Consider the following 24,668-nt stretch of genomic DNA (forward strand, 5'->3'; position numbering starts at 1 on the left):
GTTACTTTTATTCCCTAGAGGTTTTTTTCCTTGCTACAGAAATACTGCGTGGGAATACTTAGGATGAATGCCAGAGTCTTGCAGTGAGTGCCAAAACTGGCACAGCTTTTTTAATCAGGAGAATTGGATTAAATTTACTACTGTGCAAAGTGCTAGCCCAAGTCGTAGTCTGAATTATGAAGGCACATGTGGGCCTTGTGAGGTTGTTAGCCCGCCTGCGGAGGTTAATTTTATTCTTTGTGCAGTGAAATAATGGGAAGGTACATTGTACAAAGCCCAGCTTGCTGCTGCTCTTGGATCTAATAAATGAAGATATCGGTAGCATACACAATTTCAATTAGACAATGTGCTGATTAAAAGTCAAAAGAGCTGTAATAAGTATTTTCTAATGTAGCAAAATATCATTTAATTTCATATGCATTGTACAAAATTCCATGATAATTTTTCCTCCCTCCTATTTTTTATTAGTCCTCTAGCTATTTGGCAAAAAGATTTGTAATGTTTATATTACAGATACTTGTAGTAGCTTATCTTTGAAAAATCTTTCCTCATACTATTACAGCTTTTAATATTTATTCATTTTCTTTTCTTACGCAGGAAAACTGCAAGAAACTTCAACCAACCTATGTGCAAAGCTGCCAAGACAACTGTGGTAGAGGTAAGGAATTGAAACATAGTTAAGTTCTACACCCCTGTAGTCAACAGCTCCTTTTGTTTTGCATGGCAGAGTTCTCATTTTCGTGTCTTATTGGGGAATTTCATACCAGGGACAGTGGTCTAACCTGTCTGCTTGGGTTCCCTACTCCTTACTCTATGCTTTTAGTGATTATTTCACTATGACTCCTCAGTTTATTACTGTTCATCTGATCCTGGCCAGGACTTCGTGTTCGCTGTGATCAGCCTTTGAAAGGGAAACATGGCAACAGCCTTCACATTTGTTAAATAAAATAATATACGGATGAAAGAAGAAACAGGAGGCTTAGGCTGTCGTTGAGAAGATTCATGTAAGACCTTATGCAAAACTTCCTTATAAGTACATAATAACATAAACTGGGCAAATCTTGGAGCTACCACTGTTGTGGTCTCTGAAATTTAATTAATTACATAAATACCAGTCCAGAATGGAGTACAGACATTTCGTTATGTCTTGAGAAAGAGGATGGACTAGATGATCTAGAAGTTTCTTCCAATATTTTTGTCCTTTTTCCTTGTCGTCTAAAATGATAATGTTTAAAAACATGGAGCTGCCTACACTGGAAATATATTGGTGACTGGAGAGTTGCTAAGGCATAGCAATATCTAAAAGACAAACTACTCTATTAGCTTTTTTTGTCACTCTCTGTTAAGTTTTTTTATATGCCTAATAGAAGCTGAATATGGTTTAACAGCAAGATCAAGACACGCTCTTATAGTGTATTTCTAGTAAATTCTAAATGGAAGAGTCTTGTGTTCCTTCAGGGTTTTTGTTTGGGAGCTGGGTTTTTTAGATATTTGGGGTTTTTTTTGTAAAGTCTTATATGGAAAATATTTTTATTATATAAACATCTCTGGATAATACATTTGGGAACTTCAGTTATTTATTTGTGTATTGCAGAACCACAGCAAAAAATACCATGGAATTTTTCACATGCCTTACAATGACAATTTGTCAACAGTACATGAGTTTTCTTAGTTGATTTTCAGGAAAGGTTTAAAATATTTTTCCATTTAAAAATGAAATAAAGACTCTTTCATCAATCCCTTTCCTTCTAGTCACTTGTCCTTCATACTTTGTTCATTCTGGCATTTAGAGAAGTAGATCAAAGCCTTCCACCTACATTCCATCTCATTCTCTCTTTCTGCTCTTCTATCCACATGTGATAGGGTAGAATTTTCTTGTCAGTGAGCAGCAATTATGTGATATCCTTCTTCCTATAATTCCACTTAACGGTCTTTAGTAGATCTGCTGTGAACTGTGTCCATCGTGAGTCTTGTTGCATTTTCAATACTATTTAAAAACTGACAAACATTTTGCAAGATGGCACATTAGTATTACTTTACAACTCTAGTTTTTTATGGGCAAATTAATGGGTGAAGAAACATAACGAGAGATTTAGGACAAATAGATATTTTGAGCCAAATGCAATGCCTCATTGCCTTAACTTTTGTGTGTCTTTCTCCCAAATAGGAATTCAGAATGTTGTGCTTGCATTTAAGAGTTCAAACTCAGGGAATCGGAAAGAGATATCTCAATATGGCATCTAGTACATCCTTAGGAATGAGCCTGAAAGTGTCTAGAGCTAATCACTAGGGAACTGAGCCAACTGAAAAGAGTTTTGTCTGACTCCTTAGTTAATGTTGTTCAAGGCTGAAGGGTGAAATTCTCGATCCCACTTGCAAGGAGATGAAGAAAGTTTGTGTAGAGTAGTAATTCAGACACTGTTTTGGCAGCAGGGATTTCTGAATTCTGGTATCTGTTTCCAGCTGTGTTTCTGTTTTTCACCTACTGACCATTTAACTTAACTTAAGTAGACAGTCCTAGAAGTAGAGATTTGAAGCCATCTCTGCTCCTTTCCATTAACCTAGCTACAGGTCAGACTTGTCTTCAGAGCCATGCAGTGATTAATTGGGATTGGCAGGATTGTAGTTTCTCAGTCTGTCACTCCAGTCCTGATTTTGATTGTGGAACTTTTTACCTGTTATGCAACCAGACTTAACGCTGCCAACATCTGCTTCGGTAGCATGAAGTACCAAGCTGAGGCAGGTAACTAGCAAAAAATTAGAGGTATATCCCTCTGTATTTCTGATTTTTGAGTTGTTGAAATTTTTCCTTTAAAATGAAGGCTTTAAATACACAGAAGAAGAGAGTTGTCGTTCCTTGTAGCTATTCTGATGGGTTATTTATTTCTCTTTTCTGCTTACTTGTATACATCTAGTTTTATCCAGACCTTTAAAAGCAATCTCTCTCTGAACATAGCTTGAATTTTGGAAGATAGGTTTAATCAGAAAGTTATCCTGCCTTGCCTTGATGCAAACAAAACAAAGAGATGGAAAACCCGTCCTTCTGTTTGTGCTTGTCCCAGTGGTTAATCACTCTAACCAGTATAAATATGTCTTTTTACTGTAATTAGTTTGGCTTTGGGTTCCATCCAGTGCTTTTACTTGCTTCTGCTAGATTAAAAACCTTTCTGAAATTGGCATTTCCTTCCCACTGAGTGACTTCCCAATGCTGTTGACATGATGAACAGATTGAGGTCTTAATGATTCTAACTGTAAGACATTTTCTTCAGCTCTTCTATCCTTTTTATGTCCATGTCCTTCTCACTCTGTTTTTTTTCTGAAACTTCACAACTGTGACCAACTATAATATCTTCAGCATTATAACATTGCTGCCACTAATGTCACCTGAAAAGCAGAGTTACTCTTTGGTCTTGCTGCTTCCTTTTTTGCATAGCCGTACCCTTTGCTGCTTATTATACAGGAGGTCCTACAGCGTTAGTTGCTTATACCTTGTTGATCCGTGTCTGGCATACTTCAGAAAAAGTGTAATCACTGTTTTCCAACATGCATTCTGTAAGTATGGCAGGTATTTATTGATCACAGATGTCTAGCTTTGTGTTTTGCTACGAAACTTATGTTTTAATAGACCCAGTTTACATGTTGTGTCTGATACTACTGCTTCCTCCTCAGGATTTATTATTTTGCCAATCTTTCCCCAGATTTGTAGTAGTTTGTGATCATCGATAAAAATACAGAATAGTACTTGGCATAGTAAGATCCATACTGAGGGAAATATAAACTACTGGAAACCCAATCTCAAGGTATCTGTGAATTTGGTGAAAGTGGGAAGTGCACTGGGAATCAATTGCATTTGTTAACCTGTTAATATTTGTTAACTGCATTTGTTAACCTGAGAAGCTGTGAAATCTCCTAACGTGCATACACAATAAAAGACTTTTTTCTTTAATGTATTAAAGCTGCTGTTCTCTAGTTAAAGTCAGTGTGGCATTTTACATTCTCTTAGCTGAATATATTCACAGACACTTATTTTTTGTAACAATTCAGAGGTGGGAGAACTTGGCAGCAGCTGCAGATGTGTATGATAAGAGTACAGACAAAAAAATGCCGGCCTCACAAAACCACAAGCTGATAGCTATAGCTTGCTTAAAAACTCTCCTGTGTTGTGAGGAGTGAGGCTGGTCTGTGTAGAGGGGCCTCTGAAGGAGGAAGAAGTCAGGCTGTACCGTTACCAGATATGTCTGTGGCACACAGCGTAGATTTACTGATTTCTAAAATTCCCCCGGAACAAACTTCAGTTTAAAGTATCTGACACTCAGCCTTGTTTATTTTGGTTAGGCAAATGGCCAAAAGTAGCTGTTCAGTACTGTTTTCGGGATCAGAAATACACTGTAAACGTCTAATGAAAAAAAAGAGGTGTTCACTGACCTGCAAAAATATTTTGGACGTTGCATGCATTTCTTTTGTTTGCCTAGGTGAGAGGAAGTAGAACCTGCTAATGTTCACAATAGTAAGGATGTATGCCAAGGCACAGATAACTGTCTGTAAAGATCCAGCTGTGCTGAGTCCAGTGGAATTTCTACTTTAATTTAAAGATGACCAGTATTAAAGGTCAAAAAGAAGTTTTCAACTGAGTTGCATGATCCTTGTTATTTGGAAGGTAATAATAGTCCAGTATTGGCAGCATTAGTTAGTTTGGCTTTATCTATATGTAAAAGCAAAATGATGCAGGAGTTTATTTGGTTTTTAGTTCTTCTACAGTGTTGCATTTAGAAGAAGTTCTCTGCTTATCTGCATCTCACTTCATCTTGCAGGACTTGCAGGAGTTAAGTATGCGGTCAGAGCTGTAGCTTTGTTTGGACATGAGCCCTCATGCACGCACTCGGCCCGAGGCTTTCAGCTGATTTTCAGATCTATAAACACTTCTCTGTTCCTATTGCAAAGATGGGAGAGTCAGGAAATCAGCCGATCTAAAAGGAACTCAGCCATCACAAATTATATACGAGCCACCATCCCTTGCAAAGGTGCAGAGGAAGGCTTGGCATGTGAAGAAGCTTGAGGGCTGTGTGGTCTTATGTATGTGGGTGGTACCATTTCCAATGCTTTCCACTGAATGAAGGACATGTCTGCTGAATTCAGCAGGAAGCACTGCTGTCAGGCCCCTCAACAGATGCATTGAATTGTGTGATGGGAAGGGGAAGCGAAATGTGTAGCAGCTCGGAGTTGGAGGGAGGCCTCCTGGATAAGAGCCCAGGCTGCTAGGGCAAGGGCTGTCATGCTAGGACACTTCCCAAGATGTGCATCTTCCTGTAGAGGCACCTGTGAGTGCAGCCCCGCCGGGAGGGACAGCTTTTGGTGGTGACACCTCTTTTTTGGAGATAATCGAGGCAACTCAAAGCCACGGGAAAAACCATGGTGTGACCTTGCCACATGTGGGTGTCATGACAGCACAGGAGAGATAAAGGGTGATACAGTCTTGAGATCCTGCTGTCTGCCGTGGAGGAGTACATAACCATCTGTAACAGCCTCAAATGCCCCTGAGCTGTTGTCTGTTTTCTTGCCATTGTTATTCTCTGCTGTGAGACCTACTGAATACTCGTCCCTGGTGAAGTGGTTTGAGATCTCAGCCATTTCCATGATGTAAGTGTTTGATAGTGATAACAGTCAATATGTTTAGAAATATTTATTGACTGGCTGTTTGAATATCCAGTTTGAATAATTTTCTTGTTCAAATTGCAGAGGATGGCTAAATATATCTCCCTGTGTAAACAGCATTTCCACCTCAAATAATATCAGGGGAGGAAAAAAGAGAGTGTACTTTCTCATAAAAATGCATTAAATAAAAATCATTAAACCCTGCATTTTATCTCTGGTTGCCTAGTAACAACACAAGCCACGTCAGTGGGCGCCATTATCTCAGGTACAATGAACTGTGCTGCACTAAGGGACAGAAGCAGACTGAAATAAGCTATTTGTATCCTGTTATCTGTGCTAAATCATGGCATTGTGTTTTATTAAGGAAACTGGAAAATGAACCTTTTTTTTTTTGATGTCTATTCCTCCAAGTGCTTTAACAATGGCAAAACTTTCCTCAGACGCATAGCTCTGTTGTGAGGAATTCTTTAAGGTTTTTGCACAATGACAGTTTACTGTAACATGCCTGTAAGTACTATTTTAAAGTGGAAAAATAATCTAAAAGATGCTCCAGCCGTGGAGCTTGATACTGAACCCCGGTACAGGGAGCAGTTTGGTTTTGGGGTGAGCACAGACTTTGCATTAGGATGTGTTTCCTAACAACAGATCAGGATTTGAGGCCAAGAAGGATACAGAATTGAGGTCCTTCTGTGCAAATGCTGTAAGCACTCAGCTGTTGTGTTGCTATGGACTTTTTTGATATTGTTTAATTGCTCAGTGATGACTCTGTGTGCGCTCAGGGGATGGTTGCTGAAGGGGTGTCCCAGGGATCTGCGGTGAGGGAATGTTTGAGAATCCCATTTGGCACAGGATGGACACCTTAACCTGCAGCTTTTGGCATAAGTGACAGTAGAATTCTGGTTGGCATAATATATTAGTATAATACATGCAAAATGTATATGTTATAAATATATATTACTAGCCTAAGTATGGAAGTCTTAGCATCTTAAACATTTAGGTGGTTAGTCAGTGCTTTTGATTGCATGGTTGGATTTACATGCCTAGTTTTTGGCTAAATCCTGAATCTACTTTTGGATCTGAATTTAGACAACCAATTGTAGAGTGTAGATATTACAATATCCTTTCCCAAAGGAACCTTAGATGAAAGGTTTGAGTGAATGCTTGCAGGAGAGTAACTATGAAATGTAAGCTCATGATCCTCAGAAAGCATAGAAGGGAAAACAGCAAAATACCAAGAATGCCTCTTAGGAAGACTGATTTTGTGACCTCAGAGACTTTGTAGATGAAGGCTTCTGGGAGGTATAGCTAAGAAGTGAAGTTAGGGAAAGACTGTGTTTAGAGCTTGAGAATAAACTTTTCCAGCATGGAAAAAGCATTGGAAGAGCAGTCGGAGTTTGACCTTAATCACAATCATTGCAATCTCACACATATAAAAGAAAAATGACAGAAAGTGAGACCAAGGTCAGATGTCTGAGGCTTAGCATTACAAACCCCAAACAAACAAAAAAGCTTAAGCACATAGGAGCAAACTCAGGAATCTCCTGAGGAGAAACTCAGTACAAAATAAAGAAGACTCGAAAGTAGCAAGAAATTTTTCTAGGAGTACATACATAGTGAGCTGGGAGACCAAGGTACTTCCCTGGTCAATGAAGAAAGAAAAAATACCAATGCAGAGTACAAAGAAGGCTGAATTGTTTAATGCCTTTCCTGCTTCAGTATCTAGCAATGCTAAAAAGCAGTTTGGTGGCTATTATGGCGCCAGTCATAATTGGTAAAGAACAAGTCAGAGAAGGATTGGAATTGAAATCCAGGAACTACTAGTACTGATTTGGAAAAGCAGCTGCTAGAAACATTTCCACATGATTGCCACAGTAATTTTAGTTTGCCAAAAAGAAGCCCGCCCCCAGACTTGAGTGCTCTTTTGTTGTTTTTATTTCCCTTCTTTGTATTTGATTCCTTGTTTCTGTGTGTGCATGTGTTTACTAAAAGACAGAACAGAAAAAGAAAACATTTTTACAGCTATTGTGCAGACCATCTTATGATGATTTGAAAAGCACTGGAATAGACTGGGCTAGAAGGGAGTTCATAAGGTAGTTTGTTTTACATTTAGTTAACATGCTTCTGATTTTCAGGGGAATAAACTTCTTTAATAGTTAGTTTTGTGTTTTGATTGGTTCTTTTGTGTTTTGGTTTGTTTTTTTTTTTTTTGCTTTTCCGCTATATATAAGCTCGAATTATGTGGGTTCGGATTTGGCACTTCATTGCTAGAGTAGTGGATGTCAAGTGGTTAAAATTCATAGCAGATCAAATTGCTGACTGCTGTTCACATAGTTTTACCTACACGCAACATTGTGCTGGAAGATTTGAATTTGTTTTCCTTTTATCTTTCTTTTATATTTTATTCCTTTCTAAGTTGATACTTTCCTGAATGAGTATCACATGCTTTCTCAGCATTCTGCTCCAGAAGTTCATTGCAGATGTGAATATAATCTTCAATGGAAAAAAATCCTTTTATCCTTGTCACATATGTTACGAACAAATATGACATTCAAAAAGAACAAGCTAAAGCAAGTCCATGGTTGATCAGTAGATACTGCAGATTGCCAGGAAGTCAGTGTGCTGGGGAAATGATGGAAAGCCTCTGTTTGCTCCTAAAGCTAAATTTAGGGGTTTTTTTAATAACAATTTGTAGAAAGCCCGATATACTCTGCATTTTAAGTGTATTTCATTAACAGTATCATGTCCTGTATCACGAGAATTTGAAAATTAGTAGGATTTAAAATATGCTAGATGTAACTTTTCATTGTACATGCTAATATGTACAATAAATTAATGATAATTCTTACGCCCTGCTTTGTGTGTAAGATGCATTAACCAATCAATAATATTTCAGTTTTGGCATATTGAATCACACATGATTATATCACTGAAAAGATGTTGTAGAGTTTTAGGCATGATTCAAGGAATTTATATGCATATATACCTTTATTTATGTGTCTTAAAGCAATAATTTTCTTCTGTGCTATTAATAAATTTTTGTCATTTCTGATGGAGATTTCTAGTACAAAATGAGAAAGATTTGACATTCAAACTGAAAATCTTACAAACAATTCACAAGGTGAGTAATTGTCTACTGACATGAAACAAATGCATTTTTTCAGGTGGTCAAAATACTGAGATTTGAAAAGCTGCAGCCTTGTAACTATTGCTGCAGTGAGAATTTTTGAGTAACCATTTGAATTAGTAGCAGTAGATGTTAGTCTTCTCTTGCAGCCTCGTTCCTTGCAAATGCTATAGAATAGAATTATTCAGTGAAGAAAGTGAGGAGTTAAAGAAAAGTGAAGTCTGTCTTGACTTCAAATCATACTGATTTTTTCAGGCTACAGAAGATGGTAAAAGAATGGATGAGGAACATAGAGTAGTTTTCTATTTCGCTCTCCCAGACAGTTTCCTGGTGTTTATTTGAAAGTTGCCTAGTCTTCCATTTTTTTCCAAAACTGTGTTAAATTGCATTACAGAAAACCTGCATTCATGAAGTCCAGTGCATGGACATGCACTCCCATTGATGCCCCCATGAATTAGATACAAAATTCCTTAGTTTGGTGTTGTGATTAAGCAACTTCATGTTTCAACGGATGTTTTGTTTTGTTTTGTTTTTATTATAGAAAGGCACATTTGTCTTTTTTGTTAGCCTTTGGAATAAGTCAAATTTATTATATCAGGTTTTTTCTTCTTGTTGAAAGAAGTGGGGAAAAGCAAAGAGGAGAGCTGGCGTATATTCCTGGACAAAATGGGGGAGGTATGTACCCGATTGGCTCTGTAAACAATGTGCTAAGGAGCACTTGTGCCCCCCAGGGTATCAAAGTGCTTGTGCCCCCAGGCTATCGAAGTGCTGAATTTCTCAAACACTCTGAGCATCAAGAGCTGCAAATGAAGATACAAACAAATCTAGCAATTAGTTTTTTAAGTAAACTAAATTTCTCACTAAAAGTAGTTTCAGGTACCAATTTTTTCCTACAGTACCTTCAAAATATACACTTGCATTTTTATGCCAAAATTTTTGTGTATTTGAATTCCAGGCTGATGGAAGTTATACTGGTGTCTCATGGTTCTCCCTTGTTCTTTTAAATGAATTAGGCAAGTTCTTATGCACCTTTGTTTCTGTTACTCTGTACTATTGGGGTTTTTTGGTGATTTTTTTTTTTTTAGTTGTGTATTGTGAAGTGTCTTGTAGCTTTTGTAACATGTTGGGATGAGGCCAGCTGAGAAACAGGCTTCCTAGCTTGGACAGCAGCACATTCTTGATGCTGTGGTATTTGGTCACTTCCTGTAAGGCGTTTAGGAGGGGTGATGTGCTTTGTGTTTGTCTTTGCCCCTAGCAATTAGAAAAGACACCTGTCCCCCCATGCATATCGAAGTAGACCACCCTTTGTTTTTCCTGCGCTATGTATGCATTCAGTTTCTCCTGGTGTTCATGCATCGAGAAGACCTATTTTAAAATGGTTTTGGTCTTAAATTTTGCAGAAACGTGATGGTAGCTATGCTTCATTCATTTAAAATTAGAACTAATTTGGGATTTTAAGAAACTCCACATTTAAGGGACTATATTGAACTATCATGCAAGTAGAAATGAGTTGCTGTTTCTGATGGATTCCATCAGGTTCCATCAAGGTTGAACATAAGCTAATCAAATGTATCTGATTTAGAAGTCTGCCGGGAGGCTTCTGGGAAAGAGGAGAACCAGATGAGTTACCTGATGTTGGCTACCCAAGCACCCACTTCAAGACATCGTCTAGGCTTTCAGACACGAGAAGAACAAAAATTGCTAATATGAATGTGAAGGTTTCTGAGAGTGCTGAATTTTTCTTTTGACAGTTCAGAGGAATCAAAGACAGCAAAAACCCCTATCATTAACATATTCCTATTTTGAGGGGGCTGGGGAGGGAAGGGTTAAAAAATGAAACAAACAGCATATTAAAAAAACCAACAGTTTAAGTAAGTTGCATAAGAGTTCTTTGGGGAATTTTAAGCCAATTGGTATTGGCTTAATGTGCTTCAGTGGTTGTTCCCCCTGATTAATAAATACAGAGACAGAATAGAAAACTTGGTATGATCAGGAGATTAGAGGTCATACTTGTTATGACTTTGGATGCCAGATGTGCTAAAGACAATTTTTCACCATTGCTAGAGGGAAAGAAATCAGAATTTCCTCATTAGGCTGCGATAAGCAAAAACTTTTTTGTTTTTATGGTGTGAAGGACTGATTTAACATGTTTCTGTCAGCTTCAGTGTCAAATTTCTGGCTCTGTGAAGCACTTTATTCTTGTTTTTTATTTGCATGCATATCTCGTGCTCTCCTTTACAGGCAGCTTTCAGGAAGGATGATGATTAATTGTAAGAAAAGTTTCATTTTTCTTAAAATTTGTTGCTTACAATCTCTTGATACCCACATTCTTGTGGTTTCTGATTAGTCTGTCGAAAATGTCTGAGTGGCATGACATACCACCATCAGTTGTTTTCTTTCTTCCAGTCCTTTCCTTGAAAAATACTCTGACTACCTTCTTCCTTCACACTGCAGAAAAGTTTTATTGATCTTGAATATTTTGGGGTTTGCTATGATTTTGAAGGTGAAATGGACCACACTGATCCCTCATTGAGAAAGAGAAAGTGGTAACATGAAGTAGTTTTCAGAAATCTTTGTAAATTGAATGTCTGAAATACGGAGTATAACTAATACGTGTGTGCACATAAAGTGCCATTTTGAGATGACGTCTTTTCATTGCCTATGTTGAAATACCTGAGGGGTTTCTTTTTTGTTCTCTGAGAGAACCAGCAACATAATTCATTACAAAATAGCTGCTAATACCTTGATTTACCTAGGTTACCTCCCTGTATGTCTCCTGCTTATCATGTTCTCATCTGATCCTTAATTAGAGGTATTCCTTGTATTTGAGGGTAGTTTAGTTGGGCTTGCATATCTTGGAAAATACAAAGAATTCCTTCTTGGGTAGTGGAACTAAATCTTGGAATTTATTGGGTTTTTTAATTTTTTCTTTTCAACCTGTCCCTTCCGTACTTAAATTCCTCTTAGTTAATTTTTGAAAGTAAAGCTTAAATTTGTCTCCTGACCTTTACGTTACATTTCTTTGAATGCGTAGGAGATGAGATCTCCTTCAGTCTCTTTTCATTTGTCATTTCTGTGATGTGAGTAAGAAAATAGAATCTTTTGTTGAGATTAAAGCAAATTTCTTTTCATATTTTGATTATTCTTGATAATATATGAATAATTTTAGTAAAAAATGTCAGTTACTTAGTTTTACCTTCTAATCAGTTCAAAGGCTTTCAGTCTAACACATTTTGAAATTAAGCAATGAAGTACAGGAATAATGTATTTAAAGCAATGTACATTTTGTTTGCAAAAATATTAAATTATATCATTCCAGTATAGTTAATATTGTTAGCAGGTATTCTGTTCTGGAGTGGAAGGGTTTGAGATGTGGTCAGTTACCTTATTCAGCAGATGTACCTAGTACAGCTTAAGCAGGTTCTTTTGCCATTAGCTAGCCCTTGACAATTTAAGACTTTGTTCATGGATTCTGGGGTTTTTGTTTGTTTTCTTCTGGCGCTTCTCCCATTATTTTAATTATTTGATTGAAAAATAATTACCTAATGTAATAAAAAAAAGTATTTTCCAAAATTGCCTTTTCCAGATCTGAGAAGGCAATTTTATATGTATTCCATGTGTATGGTTATGTTTCATTTTGTTTTAAGAATTTAGGTACTGAATACAAATTGGGCACTTTATAATTAAGCCATAAGAAAATAATTATGTTCCAGTTTTTGATGTCACTACTATCATCCAGTTGAGTGTAATAAAAAAAAGCATTGAGAACTATGAAATCACCTCATTTAATCAAGAAAGCACAAGTCACAAAACCTGATCACAACGAGCATGGATTCATTGATGCCTTACATCAAAAGAACAGATTTTAAGAAGGGTTTAGGAAGCAATCACTCCTGCTGCAGGAGGCTGGGCTGGTTGGTAATACTGTGACTGGTAGATTGCTGGATCTTAAAGTAATCTCTCATACTTGTAATTCAGGTAATTTTGCAGTAGAAAAACAGTGTAAAGTCCAAATGAATGAATTTAAGGAAGCAAGAAAACAGCTATCATTTAGCACTCTCTTTTTGATGCATACAGAATTCTGAAGACCTACTTGTGGAAGTTGTGAAACAAACAATTCCGTAAATTTAATGGAGTATTTTCAGTAACCAATAATAGTTAGCAGACTTTGCTTTTTTCTTCATTATCTACTTTGTGAACATCTTGATGAAAAACCTGCAAGTTTCAGTTTATACTTGCAGAATACATTTTTACAGTACATATTTATAGGCAGAGTTGAGAGCAGGCATTTGTTAATGAACTAGCTATTCTTTTATAAAATCACTTCTATTGTGATTTAAGTGAGTCTGCCTAAATGAGGAGGTTTTGGGGGGATAATAGGTCTAAAACTGCCCAGTTATAAGAAAAAAACCCAACAAGGTGAAAATACGTTGTTTTGAGAATGTTATTTTCTTAGGATTATTCCTTTGAGAAATTTCAGTGTCTTCTGACTTTGAAGATGATCTTGAAACTTAAGAATATCATGTATCCTTGCTGTGCTAAAATATGCCTAGCTTAAAAAATTCTGAAGTGTAATTCTGTGTATATGATAGAACATATCATATGTTATCATAACATATACATTTCAGAGGTTGGTGGTTAAATTTTTCGTATTCTTTGATGCATGCACACAGCTTTACATATAGATAGCTTTTGCAGATAATCAAGCATGCTTCCTCTTTTCTTTGCAGTTATTATCCCAGAACTGCTATGCGTGAGTACCTAGAGCAGGTAATTTAGAGCAGCCTGTTTTCTTCTTTGCTGTCAGCAGTACAGCATGGAGGAAGAGGTTAAACGCATGGAACAGCAAGGGACGGTTGGAGGAGACAGGCAGCAGGTGCAGAGAAGTGTGAGAGAAAAGATTAAGCCTGAGGCAACTAGAAGTGTAGGTAATTGAGGAGATTTAGAACAGAGAAAACAAAGGTGAAATGAGTATAATCTAGCAGGGGCTCCTAAGTTATGAGGATCTGTAGCCACATGACAAAGAACCTGGAGACAACCTAGGAGATTTATGTCAGCTTTGGTTCTCTAATGATCAGATATGACATACTGGCAACATACATCACTGTTTTTCTTGGTGGTGTTCACGGAGGATAACAGTCTACTAGAAACCAGGAGAAAATATAAAGGTAGATAGAATCTTCATTGGTATGGAACAGGCAAATAAAGAACAGCTGTGTGCTATTCCTGTATTGCAAAGAGAAGGAAGCGTTCAGTGAAATTACAAAAGATAATGAGAAATGGTTTTCATAGTAGTTAAATTGTAGAAATGCAATGATAGAGTCTTTTGAGTTTCAAGTAAACTATTTGACAAGTTCATGGTCTGTCAGAAGCTATGAAGCAAGGTGGTCTATGTCCAGCCTCTAATCGAGCATATCCTTAAACCGCATGTTTCTAGAAGCTGGGACAATATAACCAAAAGTACCATGCTGTCTTTTAAGGTCCTGTTCTTTGCCAAGAAGAAGGGTTCCTGAACTAAATGGACATTGAGTGTGACCCTGATCAGTCTTATTAGCCTAAAAGTTCTCAAATACATCTGAACTTTACAGATTTTTATTGTTCCCTTACCCCCTTAGCATGCTTATGAAGACACTTGGTCCAAGTCTGACATGAGCATAATGTGGTGATTATTGACCAAAATGTGCCTTTATCAGACTACTTAGTAGTTGATTGCTTTTTAAAGTTGTAAAAGTCTCCTCTTCAGTATGGCTATTGACTGATTGTCACTTCATTACCACGGGAGTTTGGCAGGAGTAGAAATTTCATGGTCTGGCCGACGCTAGAGTCAGAAAAGGACCGAACTGAGCTCAGATTATCTGTTTCATCTCCCTTTGTGCAGGCAGAACTCTGTTAACCTGCTTTGCTCTTTCCTGTGGCCCAGCAAGTTTGTATATTGTGTTCTTCATTTTTAGTGACCTGTTTTCAGAGTGTCTTCCACTGTTTTACAATATCAAAGCCTTTTGTGAAGTTCAGTCTAAACTATTAAAATGAAGACTGAGGTTTTTTTCCTGTTCGTCATTAGCCATGGGGAATGGTTGATCACAGTTTCTGTGATCTTGAGTGAACCAGACACATACAACTTTTTCTCATAGCCCTTAGTGTGTGGGTATTTTTAATTTTTTTAACTTCTTATGATTGTATAAATGTTGCAGTGAATTTTGCAGTGACATCCTGACTCTTACAGTAGTGAACTATAGAAGTGCTCTACTGAGTTTGTCTTGAGCATCTAAGAGGCTGAATTTGATTTCATTCTTCTGTTGTTTTGGACATAGACCAGTTGTAATGTTGTGTTCTACTTATGTCGTGCTGGTTATTTTTATTATTTCAGTTTGAAGAACTGAACTGTATGAGGATAATTAACATAGTGAAGGAGAGATTTAAATAAACCCAGTTTAAAAATAAGCTACTTAAAAATGCATAGGTTTGGTTAAGCACTCTCTCCCTCCCAATCTTTTTTTCTCTCTCACCCACTCACATGCACATTTTTGATTTTTTCCCATAATAAGGAATTATATTGCCATTTCTGGTTATAGCTTAGTTTTATGAAAACTGAGATTTAAAATTAAAACAGCTGAAAACATTTCACGTGTCATAAAGGACCTAGTTAGGCTGCAGAAATAGGTTAAAAGGTAAATACTCAAAGGAAAGGCCTTTTTATTTTCAAGTGTTTTGGCATGAATGGTTGTGTCGTTATTTCCTTGCCAATTTTTGGTCAAGAACTGGAGTTTTTTATCTTTCTTACCGGAGGTCCATAACCTTCAAGGTTCTCTTTGTCTTTCTGTAAGCCTTCGGAAATTCTGCAAGAAAACTGTAGACAAGTAGCTGAATTTCCGTAAGCAAAAATAAATCAAACTACTTTACAAATGGAAAAGTAGATGTAAATTACAGAAGGAAGTGATATTGTAAAACAAGTGACCATTGATTCTATGAGTGCTGAAACCAAAAGGAATGGCAGAAGGCTCTTGTGAATCATAGCAGAGAACAGCTTTTATGTTCTGGATGTACTTGCAGATAAACCAGTATTCAGAAATGATTGAGTTTATTCATTCTGCTCCCATTGTCAGCAATCAGACAAGATTTGCAAGAACATTTATACCCAGGAAGAAAAGCAATACTGTAGAAGTCTTGAAACAATGAAAGGATTTTTGAATTGTGCATCAGAGCCTTCCCAGAAGAGGGAACTGAGCCCATATGGTCTCTTGAAGTTACTCTTTGACTTTATCTGTGTAGCAAAGATGTAAACATTTTCTATCTTCTAGCATGTTGGTAAAGTTAAGATTTAAAATGAACTCATGTGACCAAGGCAATATAAATGATACCAAAGTATTTTGATTTGCTAATTAAAAGAAGTGCAGGAGGTGGTCTGCCCTGATTATTTCGCTCTATTTTTTGCCAGACTTTGTGTCTCTTGGGTGGGATGCCATACAATGATTTTGGATGTTTACAGGGATTCTTCTGTACGTGACAAAATAAAGCCTGAGGTAAGGTAAGTAGAGAGGAGAAAGAACAGAAGAATAGATAAGATGGAGAGCAGAACAGGAAGAAAACTCACACAGATCCTTTTAATTATTAATATAAATGCTCTAGTGCATGTCTGCAGGTGTTTGAGGTTTAGGCTGTGGATGTGTTACAGAAAAGACTCATAAAGGAGTATGAAACCTGAAAGAGAAGTGAATATGCCCAGCTATGGAACTATTTATTTTTGCATTATAATTCTTATCTAGAAAGGTGCTTGGGTTTATGTCTTGCAGTGGTCACAGAAAGTTGCTGATTCCCATAGCCATCAGATTTCCTGGTTTCACTTCGGTTGGCACAGCTTCATCTGTGGTAGCAGTGCTGGCAATACAGATGGAGGCTGCTGGCAGCCCATCTAGAGTGTCTCAGCTGGAGTGTCACAGGTTCCTTGTGAGCAGAGTTGGGAGAGTTTGAGCAATCAAATGACATTTCTACTTCCCCTGTGCGAATTCTTTCTTTTTCATATAAGCATGCTGATTAATTTTACTTGCAGAACTGGATGATACATATTCTTAGAGCCATTACATGCAAATTTTTAATCCCTTTTCAAAATTCCATTTTATTGCTACATGGATATTTTAACATACTTAATTTTAACTAAATTTGATGCTTATTTTGCATAATGGTAGAACATAGAAATAGTGAAACACCGGTAAGAATAGTGGGGGACTGCCTGTGAGCACAAAGGTGTTCCAGTCTGCAGGGATCGTTAGGCTTATTTGACATCCCTAGGACAAAATACATACTGTGTTATGTGCATGTAGGATAATATACTGAAATAATAAATAATTATGTTGGTGGTTCTTGTGAGTAAAAGCTATCATGCTGACTGATGTTTCCAAAGAGATAAAATACTAACCAATTAAGGGAATGGGGTAGCTAATAACAAAATCCAACAGTTTATTGTTGGATAAATTATTTATTCTGTGTATTCTGTGGGGGGGAGGATAGCTTGTCAAGCTTTCCGACAGCATAATTCTGTTGAAGTTAGTTGAATTGTGCCAGCAAAGGTTTTGGTTTTATAATGTGAGCTACTGCAGCAAATAAATGTAGTTCTTTTATGAGAAAGTTCAAATCAGTAGCAATTAGTATTCCCTAGGCCTAATTTTCCACCTGATAAGTGAAGACAAATGCAATTAGAAAAGGTGAATTTTAGAATTCTGCTGGTGGCAGATCATCTGCTTGCGTATGGCTTCATTGAAAAGTCTTGTCTCCTGTTTCGCCTCCCTTTTGAGCATGTTCTGATGGTAGTCACTGCACCGAGACTGCAGTGTGCTTCAGCTGCCTGCTTCAGGATGTTTTCATTTTACCCTGTATTTGACCTGGTCTCCGTAATTTTAAAATTCATGTATAAAATAATAAACTTAAAGTGAGATAGGGCATGAATGTGATTGCATCCTTTTTTCCCTGAATATAGTAGTCTGAATTTTTAAAATGTTGATTTGATTGTCTCTCCTTATCTTGTGGATAAGGACTTTCTGGATGTGTGATTCTACTCTCCGTGAACACTGAGGCTGGTGTCGCTGTGGCTGTTACTGCCTCTTCCTTACCACCTTTGCCTTACAGATTTCCCAGCGTGTCTCTTGCTGTCTGTTTGCCCCAGGCCTTTTTTTAGGGATCATCTGAAACTGATCCTGTGGTCTTTAGATGATAGCTAATTTTTCCTCTTCCTCTGCTGCTTTTAGGGTGGATTTGTTTGTTTGTGTATTGTCACACTGCAAGGCACAGTAGGGAGGTAATTGTCAATCAGATGTACTATAGATTTTATTATTGATCACATTGTGCAGTAACAGTGGGATTGCAAACTGAATTTTAAGCCCTTTAATGTTGCTTCACTGGTGATGGCTGCTAAGTGATGTACTGCTACTGGTATGTCATACCCTGGGACTTGTTTTGGGGTTCTTAGACTTTGGACATTCCTGAAAGTTTAAGTAGTTTCTGGTGATAAAGCAGTTTGGAAACTATTTCATTTCTTTTTTAGTATATTGTTTCCGATATTGTCTTTGACCTGTTCTTTTAATATTATACATTTTCTCTGCAGTGGGATGCAGGTACAGCCCTAACAGTAGTACCTGTTTTGTGGCAGAGTGAGATGTTCTGTCTGCACCTGAGACTTATCAGGGAAAGCACCAGATATCACCAAAAGTCTGTGCTGCAGGCATAGCAGGGCCTCCAGCTATACCACCCTGAACTCAGACATAGCAGGAAGGAAAACCCTAATGTCTGTGGTGTTCCAAATAGGTGACATTTAAAATATACTATATATCAGTGCCAATCTTCACATCTTTCTTGCCATCAATTGTTACAGTTCAAATGTTTTCAGTTTTATTTTTGAGTATACCATGGAGAAACTTCAAGCCAACTTCTGTGCTTGTGTCCTTAAAATTCATACTTCTGCTTTGTACTCTGACATTTTGTTACCAGCATACTGTTTCCTTCTGTTTGGGTGGAAATTATTTATAGGTACAAAGAACTCTGATGTAACTGTACGTGGTATATTTCTTCAAGGCTGTCATACAAACTGGGCTGTTAAAACATAAACTACTTTCACTTTGTACGTAGAAATATCATCTGAAAGAAGAGGAAGGATAAGCATCTGAAATAGCCTATTTTAAAGGGTTTATCTATTTTGTCCCATTCCTTAATTTTCTTGATTTGATCCACTGTATATTTAATATTTGAAATGTCATTGCAAGTTAAATATCTAATTGACTACTTTTTTTCAAATATTTTCACTGTCCCTTTTCTCTCTGTAGGTGGAAGAAATTGTTGATATAGGAGCATTTGCCCCAGAAGACATTCATGTTCCCAAAATCTATGTTGATCGTCTGATACAAGGAGAGAAGTTTGAGAAGAGAATTGAAGTAAGTGGCTGAACTTCTTGGTCACAACGTGTTTCAGCTTGGGGTATGTTTTAGAATTTACAGGGTTTTTACTCTAGCCACCAAGTCTTAGCACCAAGAAAATAGTGTGAGAAAGACCTGTCAAGTTTCGCTGGGTACTGGAGCTTAGGTAGCTACCAAGGTAGTTAGTAATAAGGCAGGGGCCTGAGAATTGAGCCTTGTTTCTTATATCTCAGCCTCTCTGTTCTTTCCCTTAATAATTTAGAGCAACTGCCTATTGTTGTGGACACCTTTAACGCAGTTGAAAATTTGATAGAAAATGCTACTTCATTCTCCTTCCTTCTCTCAGTTCACCTTCTATATACACAACAAAGGGAACACCTAGACTAAGAGCTGACTTTGACAATTAGATGCTTTCTTTTCTACTGGAGAGCTTTTGACATGGTCACGTAGGGCCAGTCACGGGCCTTGTTGTGCTGTGTATTGAAGTACATTACCTTGCAAACTTCCTGGAACCTTTCTTTTCTTTTCTTTAATCAGGAACTTTTTTAGCCAGTGGCATTTCTGGTCTGAATAAAAAATGTCAATGGCTATTAAAAATTGCAGCAATAATATTTCGTCACTGAAAGCATCCAAGGAAATTATGGTTATGTAATTGTTTTTTGTTTCTGTGGCTTTGCCTCACTCAAGCTATGTCCCTACGTTCATTTTGGTGATGCGACAATGCTCTTAAGGTGCAATTGAAAATTCTTTATTTCTCCTGTGTCTCCATACTCTGGAGGTGGGAATTACTCAAAATGTCATCAAAAGAGCCAGTGGAGGGGGAAATTTACGACACAAGGGAAAAGATATAAAAAAAAATAAAAGGTGCATAAAGGAATTGTAATAATTAAATTTGATTACTAAAATCAAGTCACAATGTCCTAGAAAGTCATACAAGGCCTTTTCTCTGAATACACTCTTTTATGAATGTTAGGGTTAAAAAGCCTTTTTTTCCCTGCCATCTGTTTATTCTGCAAAAACTTATTGCATGTTTTTGAGTATTTGACTGGAAACAGATGTGTCAAACCTCTTTTTTTTTCTTTTTTTTTTTCTTTCTTTATTCTTTCTTTGGTCATGTTGTGTTAGACTGCAATTAATGGCCTGTTTCCTTTTTCTGAATGGATGCAACATCTCACAGAAAAGCTTTTAGCTTTCATGAGAGAAATCCATTTTGCATTTATTAAACTGAGGTTCTTATTGCAGTTTGGTAGTGGTGACTGCCAAAGTCCAGGGAAGACTTTTATACAAACACCTGATTTTCTTTGGCTTGTCTGCATAAGTGAATACATCTACCTACCTTCCCTATGTGCTTAGGAAAAAAAGGAAGTGAGAGGAGAAAAAGGAAAGCTACAATAAACTGCACAGCAAAGTTGTAACAGAGATTAATTTGGTTGTGTAATTTTGTAATTCTGGCAGTGCTGCCTCTCATTAATAGAAGTATAGGAAGGAAATGGCAGATTTATTTACTCTTCCATAAAAGATTATATATGAAGGAAGTGGCTGTACATAGGAAAGCGTTCAGTATGATAAGTGGTAAGAGGGGAGATGAGAAATAAAGAGAATAAAGAAAATCTAGTCTGTCATAATTTTACTGGCTTTAAATAGCAGTTCCTGCCTAATTTGGCTCAGACATGGTCCTGTTAGTGCAAGTCATACTGTCTATCCAGCCTTCTTTTTTGCTGCAGAAAAACCCTCTGTGATTGTTCTTACTTTTTCCATAACTTGCAAGTGAAGCAATTCTAGGGAAAATAGCCAAGGCATAAAAAGAAAGTTGCTGGGAAGTGTAAAAGGATTGATACTGACTGTTTCTGACTGCCTAACAGGAAAGTGAATCCCAACATGGGGGAAAAAAGACACTGCAAAAAGTCTTCTGTGGTGATGAAAAGGAGCAGAGGATAATTTTGCCTGATATGTTCATTATGGCCTGAAGTAGGACAGGATGTGACGACACATGGAGGTGCACGACATGAGGTTGCCCAGAGCAGTTTATATGCATGGGAGAGGTGTGCAAAGAATAGAATCTATGTAAACAATAATTTACCAAAAAGGTCTTACAAACTTCTTGAATATTGTGGCATTTTCACCTACATGTGATTTAGAAAGCATGGACTTAATGCCAGGAAATCTCAGGACACAAGTTCAAGCAGATTTGTGCAAGATTATGAAGATATATGTTTGAAAACTTATTTGCTTAGCTCTCAGTATCTTTAGATGACTGGCACTTGTCTGTCTCACACGTATAAATCTAGAATAGCACCACTGAATTGAAAGAATGCAGAAGGAGAGCATTTGAGACTGACATTTTACAAGTCTATTTAGGTATCTCTGAGATAATGAATCTCAGACTTGCTAGTATTTGCACTAATGCCTGGTGCCTTCTTAACTAGTTGCTTATGTATCACATACTCTCTCAGCCTTGGCAATACAGACAAAGAAATAAGATTTTGCTCTAAGGCTATCATTGGGGATATTTGATGAGTCCGCTGGCTTAGATAAGCTTGAACTGATAGAATTAAAGGTCGATTTTTGTAGAAGATGGATAAATAACATTATTCTTAGATCAAGCATGTCAGTGCAATCACAAACCAGGCTTTTGTGTCTTGAGAAGCAAGAATCTGGATTCTAACCTTTTCTTATGATTACTTCTTCGTTTGCAGCGCTTATCAATCCGAAAGCCTGAAGACTCAAAAGCCAAACAAAAACAAGGAGACAATGTGAGGGAGAGGATCATCAGACGGGCTGCTCTGGAGTTTGAGGATGGCATGTATGGTATCCTTCAGCTTTGCTGTAGGTTAAAGTGAGGACTCACTAGAAAAACAACCGCAGCTGTTTTGTTTAAAACATGCTCATTGTCCTTCCCAGAACCTGGGATTCTCTCATTGTATTGACAATATAGATTGGATGTTAAGGCATAAGGTACCTGGAGTTTTTATCCAGGCATATCTGCAGAGTTTGTTAGCAGTTGTATATTTCGCAAGAATTTCTTGAAGAAGTTACATACGTTGGAAATTAAGTTTACTTGCACTGTGGGTTTTTTATCATGTAAAGTATTTGACACAATGCAATTAGACAGTCCAAATGTCAAAATAATTCATCACAAATGTGATGCATCTAACTAAAAATGAAAGTATTTGTGAAGAGAACAGTTCTAATCTAATCGTAGTACAATGATAACTTTTTAAAATTTACTAGTTTGCAGTAAGTGTGTTCCTGTTTATGCCTTAACCACTTCTCTTCAGCTAATCTGGGTATTGGAATCCCACTGTTGGCCAGTAACTTCATCAGTCCAGACATAACTGTTCACTTACAGAGCGAAAATGGTGTCCTGGGTTTGGTAAGAATATTATCTTGGTCATTTACTACGGTGTAATTATCTTGCAGTGCATGGGATTTATTTCCCACTCACCCCCAACCTGATTATAATTTTACTAAAAATCATATTCAAATATATGCCATATTGCATGATCATAAAATTCTCACTGTAGTGAAGACAAGTTTTTAAGGAAATGCTCATTTCAGGATTATAGTGCTACTTTGCTAAGTATGTTCTTAAGTACACTTTTTGCTGGAAGGAATCAGTACCTTCAGTAGTTTGCAAGACCAAGCCTTGTAAGCTTTATCAAACATAATTTTAAATAGAGCTTAAAGTGAATGTTATTTTCACTGTCATATGGCTTTATGAAGCTGCACCTGCGTACCTTTTTCTGAAAAATGTCTGCCACTTAAACTAAACAAACCCGTGGTTATTTAGTCATTCTAACAGCCTCTAACAATACGTCTGTCAGTCCTGATATGTTAATTGATGTTGTCAGGGATGTTGTTCTGCTAAAGACAAAAAAATACATGTCTGTGATGATCTGTTTTCAGTAATAGACATTAGAAATAATAAAGCAGTTATGAAATGTATCTCAAAAGTATTTTAATATAAAGCTGACATACGTCTGTGTTGTTGTCAGGGTCCTTATCCACTTGAAAATGAGGTAGATCCAGACCTGATTAATGCAGGTAAAATCTTCTAAATAAATTCAATTTATGGGAAATGATTATTCATTGTTAATCTAAAAATTTTCTTTTGATTCAGTACTTGAACACAGAATCCTGTTTTATTTACTTATAAATACTTGTCTTCTTTTAAGTGAAGGTTGGTTTTGATCAATGGAGATGTTTAGTATTCTATTTAGAAAGCTTACGCTTTGATGCATTTTAGTCACTACTGAGGGAAACCCTCTTCCAGGCCAAGCAGTTAAGAGTCAAAGCTTCCTTTTCAGAGGTGAGGTTGTTCTGTGAAGCCTATACATGAATATGGATTTGTTTTCCTGCTACCTTTCACCTTGTGTCTTCTAGAAAATGGCTTTTAATGATTTAAGTTTGGGACAGGTTTTAAAACATCCTGTGTATAATGGCCTGGTTTATTCCTGGCTAGTGAGTTGCCAGAAATGCAGCTTGTTTGCATTCGGAGAGCGAGCAGTAGCCAGGGCAGGGGGACAGAGCTCCCCTGTTGGGACCTGCCATACTGGAGGCTCTGCTGCAGGTGGCTGCTCATTGATGTTAATGGCATAGGTTGTAGACCCATAGCTGGCATCTTAGAGTTGTGGGTTTTTTTCTATGGAAAACCTATGGATTTTGTATTTTTTATTTATGTGTACATATACATACATACACATATATGTATGAGTATCTATGTATGTATCTGTATAGACAGAACCTTTCTCAGCTGCTATTAGCAAGTAAAATTAAACTCTGAAAAGTCAAAGGAGATAGTGCACTGACATCAGACAAGCTTTTAATTTAATATCAGGTGCAGTCCAGCAATTGTTCACTGACTTGAAACATTTGCTATCTGGTTTGACTAATTGGTACTATTATCATACTGCCCCTGTTTCAGTATTATGTTCTAAATAAGGAGTTATTTAAGACCATCTTCTGATTTGAAGTAAGAAATTTTTAAGGAATTGAGTCCAGCATCTCACCAGTAGCTAGATAACTGTTGTGATACACTGAATGAAGGAAAATGCCAGAGGCACATGAGAGCTGTGTTAATTCTTGAATTGAAATTCATGTGCGCTTTTTTTTTTTTAAAATTATTGAAAGTGACATTGGAAGGAAAAAATATTTAGAATCAAAAAATTACTATAAAAGGTGAAATTATATGCACACATATTAGAACTTAAATTCTGATACAGATGCATTAGAAAGGAACAATTTAACAGAGTGATGATTGAAAAAAAGTATCCAAGAACTTGATAAAAACTCTGAAAAATCACTGTGCTTTTATATGGATGTCAGGATGATCTTGAATTGTTGTTTATCGTTGATAAATATTTCTGAAGAGATAATCTTGCAGGGATGAAGCTAACATAAAGAGGTTAGAATGCAACATGGAAATCAGATTATTCTTGTGTTGGTACTTCATTGTTAGGCACCTTCATATCTTCCTCTGAAGCTGCAGTAGA

The 24,668-nt window shown here is 37.0% G+C and overlaps 1 protein-coding gene across 1 annotated transcript in view; it reads left to right on the top strand.

Annotated features, from left to right (window-relative positions):
* The window catches only part of OXCT1 (3-oxoacid CoA-transferase 1), an 89,822-nt gene that overhangs the window by 29,045 nt on the left and 36,109 nt on the right, over window positions 1-24,668 (top strand). Inside the window, exons 7-11 of the mRNA XM_054185188.1 lie at window positions 598-658; window positions 19,087-19,194; window positions 21,873-21,984; window positions 22,455-22,549; window positions 23,172-23,220. Of these exons, the coding sequence (XP_054041163.1) occupies window positions 598-658; window positions 19,087-19,194; window positions 21,873-21,984; window positions 22,455-22,549; window positions 23,172-23,220 (425 nt within the window). The remainder of the gene's footprint in view (window positions 1-597; window positions 659-19,086; window positions 19,195-21,872; window positions 21,985-22,454; window positions 22,550-23,171; window positions 23,221-24,668) is intronic.

This window comes from Rissa tridactyla, chromosome Z (genome assembly GCF_028500815.1).
Source record: "Rissa tridactyla isolate bRisTri1 chromosome Z, bRisTri1.patW.cur.20221130, whole genome shotgun sequence".
Taxonomy (NCBI): Eukaryota; Metazoa; Chordata; class Aves; order Charadriiformes; family Laridae; genus Rissa; species Rissa tridactyla.